Source organism: Ahaetulla prasina, chromosome 5 (assembly GCF_028640845.1).
Source record: "Ahaetulla prasina isolate Xishuangbanna chromosome 5, ASM2864084v1, whole genome shotgun sequence".
Classification (NCBI taxonomy): Eukaryota; Metazoa; Chordata; class Lepidosauria; order Squamata; family Colubridae; genus Ahaetulla; species Ahaetulla prasina.
The window spans coordinates 8,875,790-8,887,895 of NC_080543.1; the positions used below are offsets into that span (position 1 = coordinate 8,875,790).

General features: G+C 47.2%; 1 protein-coding gene across 1 annotated transcript in view; it reads left to right on the forward strand.

Moving 5' to 3' along the window:
- The first annotated feature begins 292 nt into the window (after window positions 1-292).
- The window catches only part of ANKRD42 (ankyrin repeat domain 42), a 41,342-nt gene continuing 29,528 nt past the window's right edge, over window positions 293-12,106 (forward strand). Inside the window, exons 1-5 of the mRNA XM_058186298.1 lie at window positions 293-354; window positions 4,269-4,432; window positions 5,890-5,997; window positions 8,481-8,600; window positions 11,086-11,221. Of these exons, the coding sequence (XP_058042281.1) occupies window positions 327-354; window positions 4,269-4,432; window positions 5,890-5,997; window positions 8,481-8,600; window positions 11,086-11,221 (556 nt within the window). The 5' untranslated portion in view covers window positions 293-326. The remainder of the gene's footprint in view (window positions 355-4,268; window positions 4,433-5,889; window positions 5,998-8,480; window positions 8,601-11,085; window positions 11,222-12,106) is intronic.

A 12,106-nucleotide genomic window follows, 5' to 3' on the forward strand; every position in this document is an offset into this window, starting at 1 on the left:
CACGGAAATCATCATTATTACGATTTAAATCGAGTTTCCCTGAATGCAGGGGATAATTGTTTTGAAGGAAAAGAAGGGGAAAAAAAGAAGGAAAAAAAAAATAGCTTGACTTCAAGACTGAGGTCCAGATTGTTTTATTCAAGATTAAACTCTTGCGTTGCCTGGAGGCTTCCAGTCCACCTGCCAGGAGAGAACATGGCCGACAGAGCATCGCAGGAAGTGTACAGGGTTTCCATAGCAACCTCCCAGCAGCCAAAGAAGCACTAAGAAGAAAGGAACGGAGAAGGAAAGAGAAGAGCTGTGAGATTTTGGGGAAACCCTGGACCATGCCTGCTGCTGTCACCTCCCAGAAGGGTGAGATTTGCGTTGCCTCCTCTTTTTCCCTACTCTCTACCAGTTCCTTCCTTCCTTCCTTCCTTCCCTCCCTCCCTCTCCCCTCTTCCTTCCTTCCTTCCTTCCTTCCTTCCTTTTCTTCCTTTCTTTCTTTTCCTTCCTTCCTTCCCTTTCTCCTTCTTTCCTCCCTTCCTTCCTTCCTCCCTTCCTTCCCTACTTCCTTCCTTCCCTCCCTCCCTCCCTCCTTTCTTTTCTCCTTTCCTTTCCTTTCCTTTCCTTTCCTTTCCTTTCTTTTCTTTTCCTTTCCTTTCCTTCCTTTTCTTTCTTTCTTTCTTTCTTTCTTTCTTTCTTTCTTTCTTTCTTTCTTTCTTTCTTTCTTTCTTTCTTTCTTTCTTTCTTTCCTGCCTTCAGGTGCATTCAATTTTTTTTCCTGGCCTAATTTGAGTTAAAACATTTTTAGAGGAAGCTCAGAACTGTCCCCACCTGTGTGGATCTGCAGGAACTAGACAGCGGTAGTCCTCGACCACAATTGAGCCCCAAAAAGGGTGGGCATCAGAATTCTGAATGTGTGCCAGTGTGTACAAAGAAAAAGTGGCAATAAAAGTTTATTCTCTTTCTCTTCTCTTCCCTCCTCTCCCTTCTTCTTCCCTCCTCTCCCCATCCCATCCCATCCCATCCCATCCCATCTCATAGTCGTCTCTTCTCTTGTCTTCTCTTCTTCCCTTCCCTTCCCTTCCCTTCCCTTCCCTTCCCTTCCCTTCCTTCCCTTCCCTTCCTTCCTTCCTCTCCTCCTCTCCTCTCCTCCTCTCCTTCTTCTCCCTCCTCTCTCCATCCCATCCCATCCCATTCCATCTCGTCTCTTCTCTTGTCTTCTTCTTCCCTTCCCTTCCCTTCCCTTCCCTTCCTTCCCTCCTCTCCTCCTCCTCTCCTTCTTCTCCCTCCTCTCCCCATCCCATCCCATCCCATCTCATAGTCTTGTCTCCTCTCCTCTCCTCCTCTCCCCTCCTCTCCCTTCTTCTCCCCTCCTCTCTCCATCCCATCCCATTCCATCCCATTTCAGTCTTCTCTTCTCTTCTCTTTTCTTCTCTTCTCTTCTTCTCTTCTCTTCTCTTCTCTTCTCTTCTCTTCTCTTCTCTTCTCTTCTCTTCTCTTCTCTTCTCTCTCTTCTTCTCCTCCTCTCCCCATCCCATCCCATCTCATAGTCGTCTCTTCTCTTGTCTTCTCTTCTTCTCTTCCCTTGCCTTCCCTCCTCTCCTCTCCTCCTCTCCCTTCTTCTCTCCTCCTCTCCCCATCCCATCCCATCCCATCTCATAGTCTTGTCTCCTCTCCTCTCCTCCTCTCCCCTCCTCTCCCTTCTTCTCCCCTCCTCTCTCCATCCCATCCCATTCCATCCCATCTCATAGTCTTCTCTTCTCTTTTCTTTTCTTCTCTTCTCTTTTCTTCTCTTCTCTTCTCTTCCCGCCTCTCCCTTCTTCTCCCCTCCTCTCCCCATCCCATCCCATCCCATCTCATAGTCGTCTCTTCTCTTCCCTTGTCTTCCTCTCTTCTTTTCCCTTCCCTTCCTTCCTTCCTTCCTTCCTCCTCCTCCTCTCTCTCCTCCTCTCCTCTCCTTCTTCTCCACTCCTCTCCCCATCCCATCCCATCCCATCCCATCTCATAGTCTTGTCTTCTCTCCTCTCCTCTCCTCTCCTCCTCTCCCCTCCTTTCCCTTCTTCTCCCCTCCTCTCTCCATCCCATCCCATAGTCTTCTCTTTTCTTTTCTTCTCTTCTCTTCTCTTCTCTTCTCTTCCCTTCCCTTCCCTTCCCTTCCCTCCTCTCTTCCTCTCCCCTCTCTCTTCTTCTCCCCTCTCCTCCCCTCCCATCCCATTTTATACTCCTCTCCTCTCCTCTCGCCTCCCCTTCCCTTCCCTTCTCAGCCCATCCCACTCTATCCTACCTTATAATTTCTATTGCTAAGTGAGACATTTGCTAAGTGAATTTCACCCCCATTTTACAACCTTTCTTGACAGGGTTGTTAAGTGAATCACTACAGTTGGGATGTTAGAAACCCAATCGCTTAGGGAACCTGGCTTCCCCATCAACTTTGCTTGTCGGAAGGTCCCAAAAGGGGATCACATGAGCCCAAGACACTGCAAGACATGAGCCCAAGACACTGTCCCGGTGTCTGGAAGCTGTACGGGTCTGGATGGGGAGAAACAGACTCAAGCTCAATCCCTCCAAGACGGAGTGGCTGTGGATGCCGGCACCCCGGCACAGTCAGCTGCAGCCGCAGCTGGCTGTGGGGGGCGAGTTATTGGCCCCAACGGAGAGGGTGCGCAACTTGGGTGTCCTCTTGGATGGGCGATTGTCGTTTGACGATCATTTGGCGGCCGTCTCCAAGAGGGCCTTCCACCAAGTACGCTTGGTGCGCCAGTTGCGCCCCTTTCTTGACCGGGATGCCTTATGCACGGTCACTCATGCCCTTGTCACTTCCCGCTTGGACTATTGCAATGCTCTCTACATGGGGCTGCCCTTGAAGTGCACCCGGAGGCTGCAGTTAGTCCAGAATGCAGCTGCACGGGTAATAGTGGGAGCAACTCGTTGCTCCCATGTAACACCAATCCTGCGTAGTTTGCACTGGCTTCCTGTGGTCTTTCGGGTGCGCTTCAAGATTCTGGTTACCACCTTTAAAGGGCTCCATGGCTTAGGACCCGGGTACTTACGGGACCGCCTGCTGTTACCTTTTGCCTCCCACCGACCCGTAAGCTCTCACAGAGAGCGCCTTCTCAGGGTGCCGTCCGCCAAACAATGTCGGCTGGCGGCCCTCAGGGGTAGGGCCTTCTCTGTGGGAGCTCCTACGCTTTGGAACGAACTTCCCCCTGGCTTACGCCAAGTGCCTGATCTTCGGACTTTTCGCCGTGAGCTGAAAACGCACTTATTTATTCAAGCGGGACTGGATTGAAATTTTATTGGGGTTATTTATATTTTAAGATTTTTAAATTGTTTTAATTACTTCGGCCACATTATAATATGTTTTTTTAATTTCTTTTAATGTTTATATAGTATTTTTACTTGGCTGTACACCGCCCTGAGTCCTTCGGGAGAAGGGCGGTAAAAAAATCGAAATAAATAAATAAATAAATAAATAAATAAATAAATAAACTGTCATAAATATGGTTGCCAAGTGTCTGAATTTTGATCACATGACCCCGGGGGATGTTGCAATGGTCGTAAATGTGAAAAACTGTCACAAGTCACTTTCTTCAAGGCCACTGTAACTTCGAACGGTCACTAAATGAACTGTTGTAAGCCAAGGACTACCTGCAATAAAAAGGGAAAACGAAGGCAAAAAAGTGAAGTTCGGCAGCCAAGTCTCCTTTATTTTTATTTCTGAATGCTACCTTATTCTCAACTTCAAAACGTCATTCTAGCAGTTAATCCTGCCGGATCTAACCGGCTTGCACAATCCGGTAGGGTTGGCAGCGGGAGGCTCCACCCACCCGCCCGGACATCATCAGGTCCCATTTTTGACCCTCTGCACATGCACAGAAGACTCTGTGCATGTGCAGAAGAGGCACGCATGCCCACATTTGCGATCCGGTAGTGAAGTAAGTGCATTTTACCCAGTGGCAGGTTTCAATTTTTTTTTACTACCGGTTCTGTGGGTGGGGCTTGGTGAGCGTGGCATGGCTTAGTGGGCATGGCAGGGGAAAGATACTGTAAAATCTCCATTCCCACCCCACTCCAGGGGAAGGTTACTGTAAAATCCCCATTCCCTCCCCACTCCAGGGGAAGGTTACTGTAAAATCCCCATTCCCTCCCCACTCCAGGGGAAGGTTACTGTAAAATCCCCATTCCCTCCCCACTCCAGGGGAAGGTTACTGCAAAATCCCCAAGGTCCCTTCCGGCTCTTTTATTCTGTTTTTCTCAGTTGGTGTCCCTTTCCTTTTCTGCAGAACGGCCCAAAAAACCGAAGTGCAAAACCATTCACGAGGCCGTCAAAACTGGGAACGTCAAACAACTGGATGAAATGGTGACCTTCGGCGTCAGCATCAATGAGGTGGATCCAGTCTATAAGTTCACCCCTCTGCACTGGGCAGCCCATTCTGGAAGTCTGGAGGTAAGACACGATCCGAGATGGCGCTGTATTCTTTCAAATTGCAAAGAAGGGATGGATGAGTGGAATGAGTTGACATCTGCGCGCCAGCCCGATGCTCACGTGGCTCGGTTGAGAATAGGCCAGGGCCCCGTAGGGTTGGGGACCCCAATGTAGCAGTGGTGGGTTTCAATTTTTTTTACTACTGGTTCTCTGAGTGTGGCTTGGTGGGCGTGGCATGGCTTGGTGGTTGTGGCTTGGTGGGCATGGCAGGGGAAGGATACTGTAAAATCTCCATTCTCACCCCACTCCAGAGGAAGGATACTGTAAATCCCCATTTCCTCCTGGTCAGCTGGGACTTGGGAGGCAGAGAATAGATGGGGGCGGGGCCAGTAGAGAATTTTTACTACAGGTTCTCCAAACTATTCAAAATTTCCGCTACCGGTTCTCCAGACCTGCTGAAACCCACCTCTGCAGTGTGGTGTAAAAACAATGGATGTTGCCAAGCAATGAAATGGCAAATAGTGATTGTAATAGTGTAGAACAGGGGTGTCAAACTCGATTTCATTGAGAGCCGCATCAGGATTGTGTTTGACTTCAGGGGCAGGGGTGGGCAGTGGTGAAATGTAAAATTTGTTACTACCAGTTCTGTGGGCGTGGCTTGGTGGGTGGGGGGTACTGTGACTGGGTGGGGGTGTGTCCAACTTTTTTTTTTTAACTTTTAAAAGCATTTTTTCTACAACCTCTTTAGCTGAAGAGGTTGTAGAAAAAATGCTTTTAAAAGCCCCTGACGATCCCAGCTGAGCCGCGCAATCATCGGACTCAGTCTTTCTTTCTTAAGATATTTCGCACCCATTAAGAAAGATTGGGCCTGCCTCTTCAGAGACAGCCCCAGCCTCCCTGCCCCAAGCAGAAACCAAGGAGGCCAGCTTTTAGAAATGCAGATTCGGTAACCCATTTAGAAAGACTGGGCCAGACAGGAGACTTCAGATAAGCAGCAAGCCAAAGGTTGACATGATTAGCTCAGACAAACACCTAGGATTTGCATTTCCCCTTTTGCCTATAGAGCCAGCTATGACCCACTACATAACCCCTACACGATCCCCCACAGGAATCTGACAACAGCAAATAGAATAACTAAAGGACATGTTCTTGCATAGGAACAGGAAGCTCAAGTTCAAAGCCCGAAGAAGGAATAAAACCACCCCCCACTCTCAACTCCATTTTGTCAGCTGCCGAGAACCACAAACCCATGTGGTTCTGCTTCATCAATAAACCATCATTCCAATCAGCCTCCGTGTTTCCAGTGTCTTCCTCCCGGCTTGGAACTGAACCAAATGGATTTTCCTTCCCACTGTCAGTTTTGGAAGCCATATTAGGCCGGGAGCTTCCGTGCTGCCACTTTCTCACATGTGGGAAAGTAGGAGTGGGGGGAAATAGACCCACAATAGAAACCTAAAGCATGTCTTCTTATTTGCTAGTGTCTTCACTGGCTTCTCTGGCATGGAGCTGATCAAACTGCGGTGACTATCAGGGGCTGGACCGCAGCTCATTTGGCCGCAATTCGAGGCCAGGATGCCTGTATGCAGGTGAGTGTCTCCGTTTAATACAATTTAAGGATTCAACTGATTTAATTAAAAACCAGGATTCATTCAGAAAGGACATATTTGTTCCAAGTCGATTTCTAGGACAGGTATTGTACATTTCCCAGCGGTCTGCTAGCAATTTTTTTCATGGCAAGACCAGTGTTTCTCCATCTTCGTACAGCTTTCACATACGTGAACTTCAACTCCCAGAATGCCCCAGCCAGCATCCCGTCTAAGGAATTCTGGGAGTTGAAGTCCACTCCTCTTAAAGCTGTCAAAGTTAAGAAACATTGGATTTGAAAGCCATACTGTAATAAACCAGGTTCTGGGGAAGAAGTTAATGGTCAAAGATTTGAAGATGATGTTAAGTTAAAGCTCTAAATTTTCGGATTGTCTGTATATGAAGAATATATCTTGCCTGGTGATATTGAAGCTTCAGAAGGATGATGTTGTGTCTGCGCCCCCCGAGCCAGGCCCCCTGCCAGAAAGTGCCTTGGAAAGTGAGGGGGAAGGGCCATCAGGACTTACCTCGGAAGCACCAGCTTCCCTGGCTCAGCTCCAGGAGCCAGAGGCAGGCCAAGTGGAGGAGATAACGAGGCCTCCGTCCCCTTTCCCCCTCCAGGCCACGCCTCCAGACCCAGCTGATGGCAATCAGGCCTGGCTGGACCCTAGGTTTCCTAGGCAGGAGAGGCGGGAACAACAGAAACAAGGGTGGGGCAGACCTAGGAAGTGCTGAGTCATGGAGCCACACCCCACAGGATATAAAAGCAGCAAGGGCTGCTATACCTCTTCGTAGCAGGCAAATTAACTGCTTAACTAGAGCTGAAGTACTGGTTTGTTCCTGGTTGACTCATCAAGAGAGATAACAAAGACACTTGGCAGACGCTCGCTAGTTTGCTGCCAGAGCTGATAGTGCCAGCTAATTAAGTCATCGCTCGGACTGAGGCGAGGGGGACAGAACAGATGATCTGTACCAGATTTTAAACTTTGCTTCAGTGAAATTTATCAGTTATTTACTTTTGGTTCTACTTACTTTTACTACCGGTTCGCAGTGGGATCACATGCGCAGAAGCTCCCTGATGACATTGGTGTTGATGGGCAGAGCCTCCCCTCGGTTTTACTACCGGTTCGCAGGAACCGATCCAAACCGGGGGCAACTCAACACTGCTTTACACTGATGGAGAGTGAAGTTTCAATAATTTTTTAATTGTTAGGATTTGGGCGTTCCCCCCTCATATAGTTCTCTTGTTTTTATGATAATAGCTTAAATGAAATTCAGTAGTCTTGTGCGCAGATCTGTGCAAGCTTTAACGCCATTAAAAATAGAACAAAAAACGTATTCTCATTATTCCCAGAATGAATTCATTTATTTATTTGGCAAGATGACCTCAATTATAAGACGGGGGCTACTAATCAATTGAAAATAGATAAAGGATGGAAAGCTCACAGCCGGAGTTCAAGACCCAGACTAGAAAATGAAAAAATAGATACAATAATACATTATAAAATAGTTCCATAAAAGAAAAAACTGATATGATATGATCTCTAAGCTAGGGAATTTAAAATCCTTGTTAACAGCTGTTTGCATAGCAGTGGAACCAACTATAAATGTTGTAACAGTGGCAATATAAATATCCAAGAATCCGCTGATGATGTGCAATTTCATTGTTGCTGTTGTTGGTTGTGAAGTCGTGTCCAACCCATCGCGACCCCATGGACAACGTTCCTCCCGGCCTTCCTGTCTTCTACCATCCTCTGGAGTCCATTTAAGCTCATGCCGACTGCTTCGGTGACTCCATCCAGCCACCTCATTCTCTGCCGTCCCCTTCTTCTTTTGCCCTCCATCTTTCCCAGCATTAGGCTCTTCTCCAGTGAGTCCTTCTTTTTCATTAGGTCACCAAAGTATTTGAGTTTCCTCTTCAGGATCTGGCCTTCTAAAGAGCAGTCAGGATTGATCTCCTCTAGGACTGACCGATTGGATCGGCTTGCAGTCCAAGGGAGTCGCAGGAGTTTTCTCCAGCACCAGAGTTCAAAGGCCTCCATTCTTTGGCGCTCAGCCTTCCTTATTTTCCAACTTTCACAGCCATTTCATTTACAATGAATTTAAACTGATTTAAACACACATGTCGGGGCTATCGTGCGACAGGGTGAGCTCCTGTTCCTTGCTCCAGCTCCTGCCCATCTAGCACTTCGAAAGCAAGCAAATGCAAGTAGATAAATAGGTACCACTTCGGTGGGAAGGTAGCAGCATTCCGTGCACCTCAGTGAATAATCATGCTGGCCACATGACCACAGAAAATGTCTTCAGACAATCCTGGCTCCCTCAGATAGAAATAGTTGAGCATTATTCCCAAGAGTCGGATATGATTGGATGGGGAAACCTTTGCCTTTACCTTTAGCCTGTCTAGCTTTCTGAGGTTAACCAAGGACTGCTAGATGTTCCCACCAGCTCATATATTTAAGAGATATATTTATGTATTTTCCAGGCCCTTCATCTCAACGCTGTGAATCTAGGAGTCCCAGACGACCTAGGGTGTACTCCAGCACATCTTGCAGCGACTCACGGACACTCATTCACCTTACAAACCATACTCCGGAGTGGAGTGGTAAGAAATGTAACTTTTTTAGTGTTATTCCAGGGGTGAAATGCTCCCGGTTCAGACCGGATTGGTAGATCCGGTAGCGATAGTGGCAGGTGGTTTGGAGAACCGGTAGAAAAAAAATCCCTGCCTCCCCCCACCCCCCCATCCATGCCCAGCTGAGCTACGTGATCATCAGAGCCTTTTTTTTTTTAACTTTTAAAAGCATTTTTTCTACAAGCTCTTCGGCCAAAGAGGTTGTAGAAAAAATGCTTTTAAAAGGCTCTGACGATCCCAGCTGAGTTGCCTGATCGTCAGAGGCTTTTTTTTTTTTTTACTTTTAAAAGCACTTTTTTACAACCTCTTCGGCTGAATAGGTTGTTAAAAATAATGCTTTTAAAAGTCAAGTTAAAAAAAGATCACATGCCTCAGGTGATCACACACGCCCCGCGCGCTGGTCTACTTACCGCATGGCTCCTTTTGCTGTGCACTGTGCACACGCACCTCGCATTTGGTGTGTGGTGCATACTGTGCATGAGACTCCTGGGAGGGGAGGGGTGGGAGGGGAGGGGCAGGGTGGGGTGGGTGTGGCCAGCCAGGGGTGGCATTTTGGGGTTCGCTGAATCCCGGTGATCCTTGGCTAGAGGATTGCCCGAACCCTGCCCAACCCCCAGGAGCCGACCCCTGATTATATTCATAAGAATAATTTGTGTTCTGTTGTCAGTCTCCAAATTACCAGGCAAGAAACATGGAAGATCCCAATTTTATTGTAAGGCTATTTTAACAATATCTGGAAAACTGGAAAGCAGAAATCTCCCACCGTCTCCTCTCCTTTCTGATAAGTTAGGGCGAATGGTTTCTATTTTTCTCTGCCCTTTATTCAGCTGTGGGTTTCCCTTCTGTTTATCTCATTTTTTCCCTAGGCAGTATTTCCTCCCCTCTTGCATCTATCAAGGTCATTCTCACACACCATTACCTGAGCTGTGAAGTCACTCGTTTGAGAGATAAATGGAATATATACTAAACATAAGAACAGACGCTTCATGATTAATAGTTTTACTGGCTAACAGCTCTCAAGGAAGAATGTAATTTTCATCATTGACGTTTTTCACTTGTGCTTTTTCCCGTGGTTACCGGATCCAGTATAGCCCCCGTTTTCTCTGAGTATGACAGACAGAATTTGAAGCCCTTACTTACTGTGGAATTCAAATTTGAATCGATGCTCATTTGAATCGATGCCCACAGAAAAACCACCAAGGGCCACCAAGAAGCTAGGCAAGAAAGGAGGAAGATAATATTGGTAGTGTCCGGGTTCTGACAGATGCCCTAATTAAATTATGAATCTTGAGGAACTTCCTGTCGGCACGTTCCCAAGTGAAGCCAGCTCTGACCCTACGGAATTTACGCTCCAATTATGACCCTGTTTCCTGCCTCCCCCAGGGTGTGTCAACAATCACATTTGCCAGTTCTCTCTTTTTAATTTTTTTAATCTTTATTTCTCATAAACATACATCTTGGAAATATATTGAATTGAAAATAGAAACAACAATGGAGTTGGAATGGAGAGAGGAATAGAGGGACGGAGAGGAGAGGAGAAGAGAGGAAAGGAGAGAGAGGGATAGAAGAGAGGGAAAAGGAGAGGAAGAAAGGGAGGGGGAATCAGAGTCGGAGAGAGGGTTAGAAAGGGAGGAAGAAGGGAGGAGTGGGGAAAGGGAAGGGGAAGGAGAGAAGGGGAAGGAGAGGAGGAAAGAAGAAAGTAGAAAGGGATAGAAGAAGGAACGGAAGGGAAGAAAGAGAGGAAAGTTTGTTGTAAAATAAAGAAGAGGAAATGGTATAAGAGCAGCCCTGAATATACCCTAATTTTTTAAGTTGAAGAATGAACTAATAGAAAAGTCAGAAGATAATATGTAGGATTAATAATGGATAAGAGACTGTATATTTAAGTATGTTTATGAGAAATAAAAATAAAAGCCAACGGAGCACTTTCGCGGGTTGTAAAGGTCACTCCCCTTGGCTGCCGTAGGTAACCCTGGGATACAGCCTTGAGAGAGATAAGCATGGAATGTGCATCTGTCTGTGGCTGCTATGTCATTTCGCCAGTTTCCCATCCCCCCTGGTTTATGGCAACTCGAGAGCAGGCCAAGAGTGCTTTGCAAGTTGACATCTGGATGTAGGAGAAGGGCAGGCAGAACTGAGGGTGGAGTTAAGCAAGTCATAAGCCTAGACCCATTACATTGTCACAAATGGTCTAAGTTCCACCCCTCTTGAATTTCTATGACCCTTATCTGGCATGAGTTAAACTGATAGTTGACAAAAGATTCTTGTATCTAGGCTTGAGCAATAAATCTTTTGAACCGCCGCTTTTCTTTGTGCCCCAAGCCAAGGAGGAAGAAACAGCTAAACCGTATAATCCAAGGAACACAAGTCTTTTAATGCTCTCGTGTTTACTCTTTTCAATGACCGCACACGACTTCCTCTGAAATGTTTGGCTTCCTTCCATTTTAACCACCAGGATGTCAACGCTTCGGATAAGAATGACTGGAAACCTATACACAATGCTGCATTCTACGGCCGGCTAGGTTGCCTCCAGCTTCTTGTCCGATGGGGAGCTACATTAGACGATGCGGATAAAGATGGGAACCTTCCAGGTATGGCAGCAGAAACATCTTAGTCATCCCGGTGAACCAGGGGAGGGAGGAAGCGCGTGAAGTTATTACGGTAGAGAGGAAAAGTGAGTTGGTGGCCTGTTCTAAGGTTGGATTCTTCTCCAAGTACAATTTCCTGTCTAGCATTTTTTTTAATGAGACCGCCCCTCCCCCCCGTGCATGCATCCCACCTTGCCTCCCCTCCCCCACATGCTCCATTTTGGGCCTGTAAAGTCTCCTCCACTAACCTGTAAGCCAAAAATTGGACACAGGGGGCACAGTGCGAGCCCCCCCCCCGCACCCCGTTTTGGGCTTGGAAAACCTTCTACATCAACCTGCCCCTCCCCTCAAGTGCACCATCCCCTGCGCATGCCTGGCAAAGACCCAAAGACCAGCTGGCCGACAGAGGCGCATGCACATGCGCGGTGAAGCTGGGCTGGGGTGATGGCTGGCGCGCCTGCAGAGAGGGCTCTGGGTGCCACCTGTGGCACACGTGCCTTAGGTTTGCCATCATGGGCAGGGGTGAAATGCTCCCGGTTTGGACTGGATCACCCGATCTGGTAGCAATGGCAGCAGGTGGTTCGGAGAACTGGTAGCAAAAATCCCTGCCCCCCTCCCATGCCCAGCTGAGCCACACAATCATCACAGTTTTTTTGTTTTTTTTTACTTTTAAAAGTAATTTTTTTTTCTTGGGATGAAAAAATGTTTTTAAAAGTAAAAAAAAAAAGCCTCTGATGATTGTGTGGCTCAGCTGGGATCGTCAGAATCTTTTAAAAGCATTTTTTCTACAACTTCTTCGGCGGAAAAGGCTGTTAAAAATGCTTTTAAAGGGTTCTGGCGATCAGGCAACTCTGCTGGGATCATCAGAACCTTTTAAAAGCATTTTTT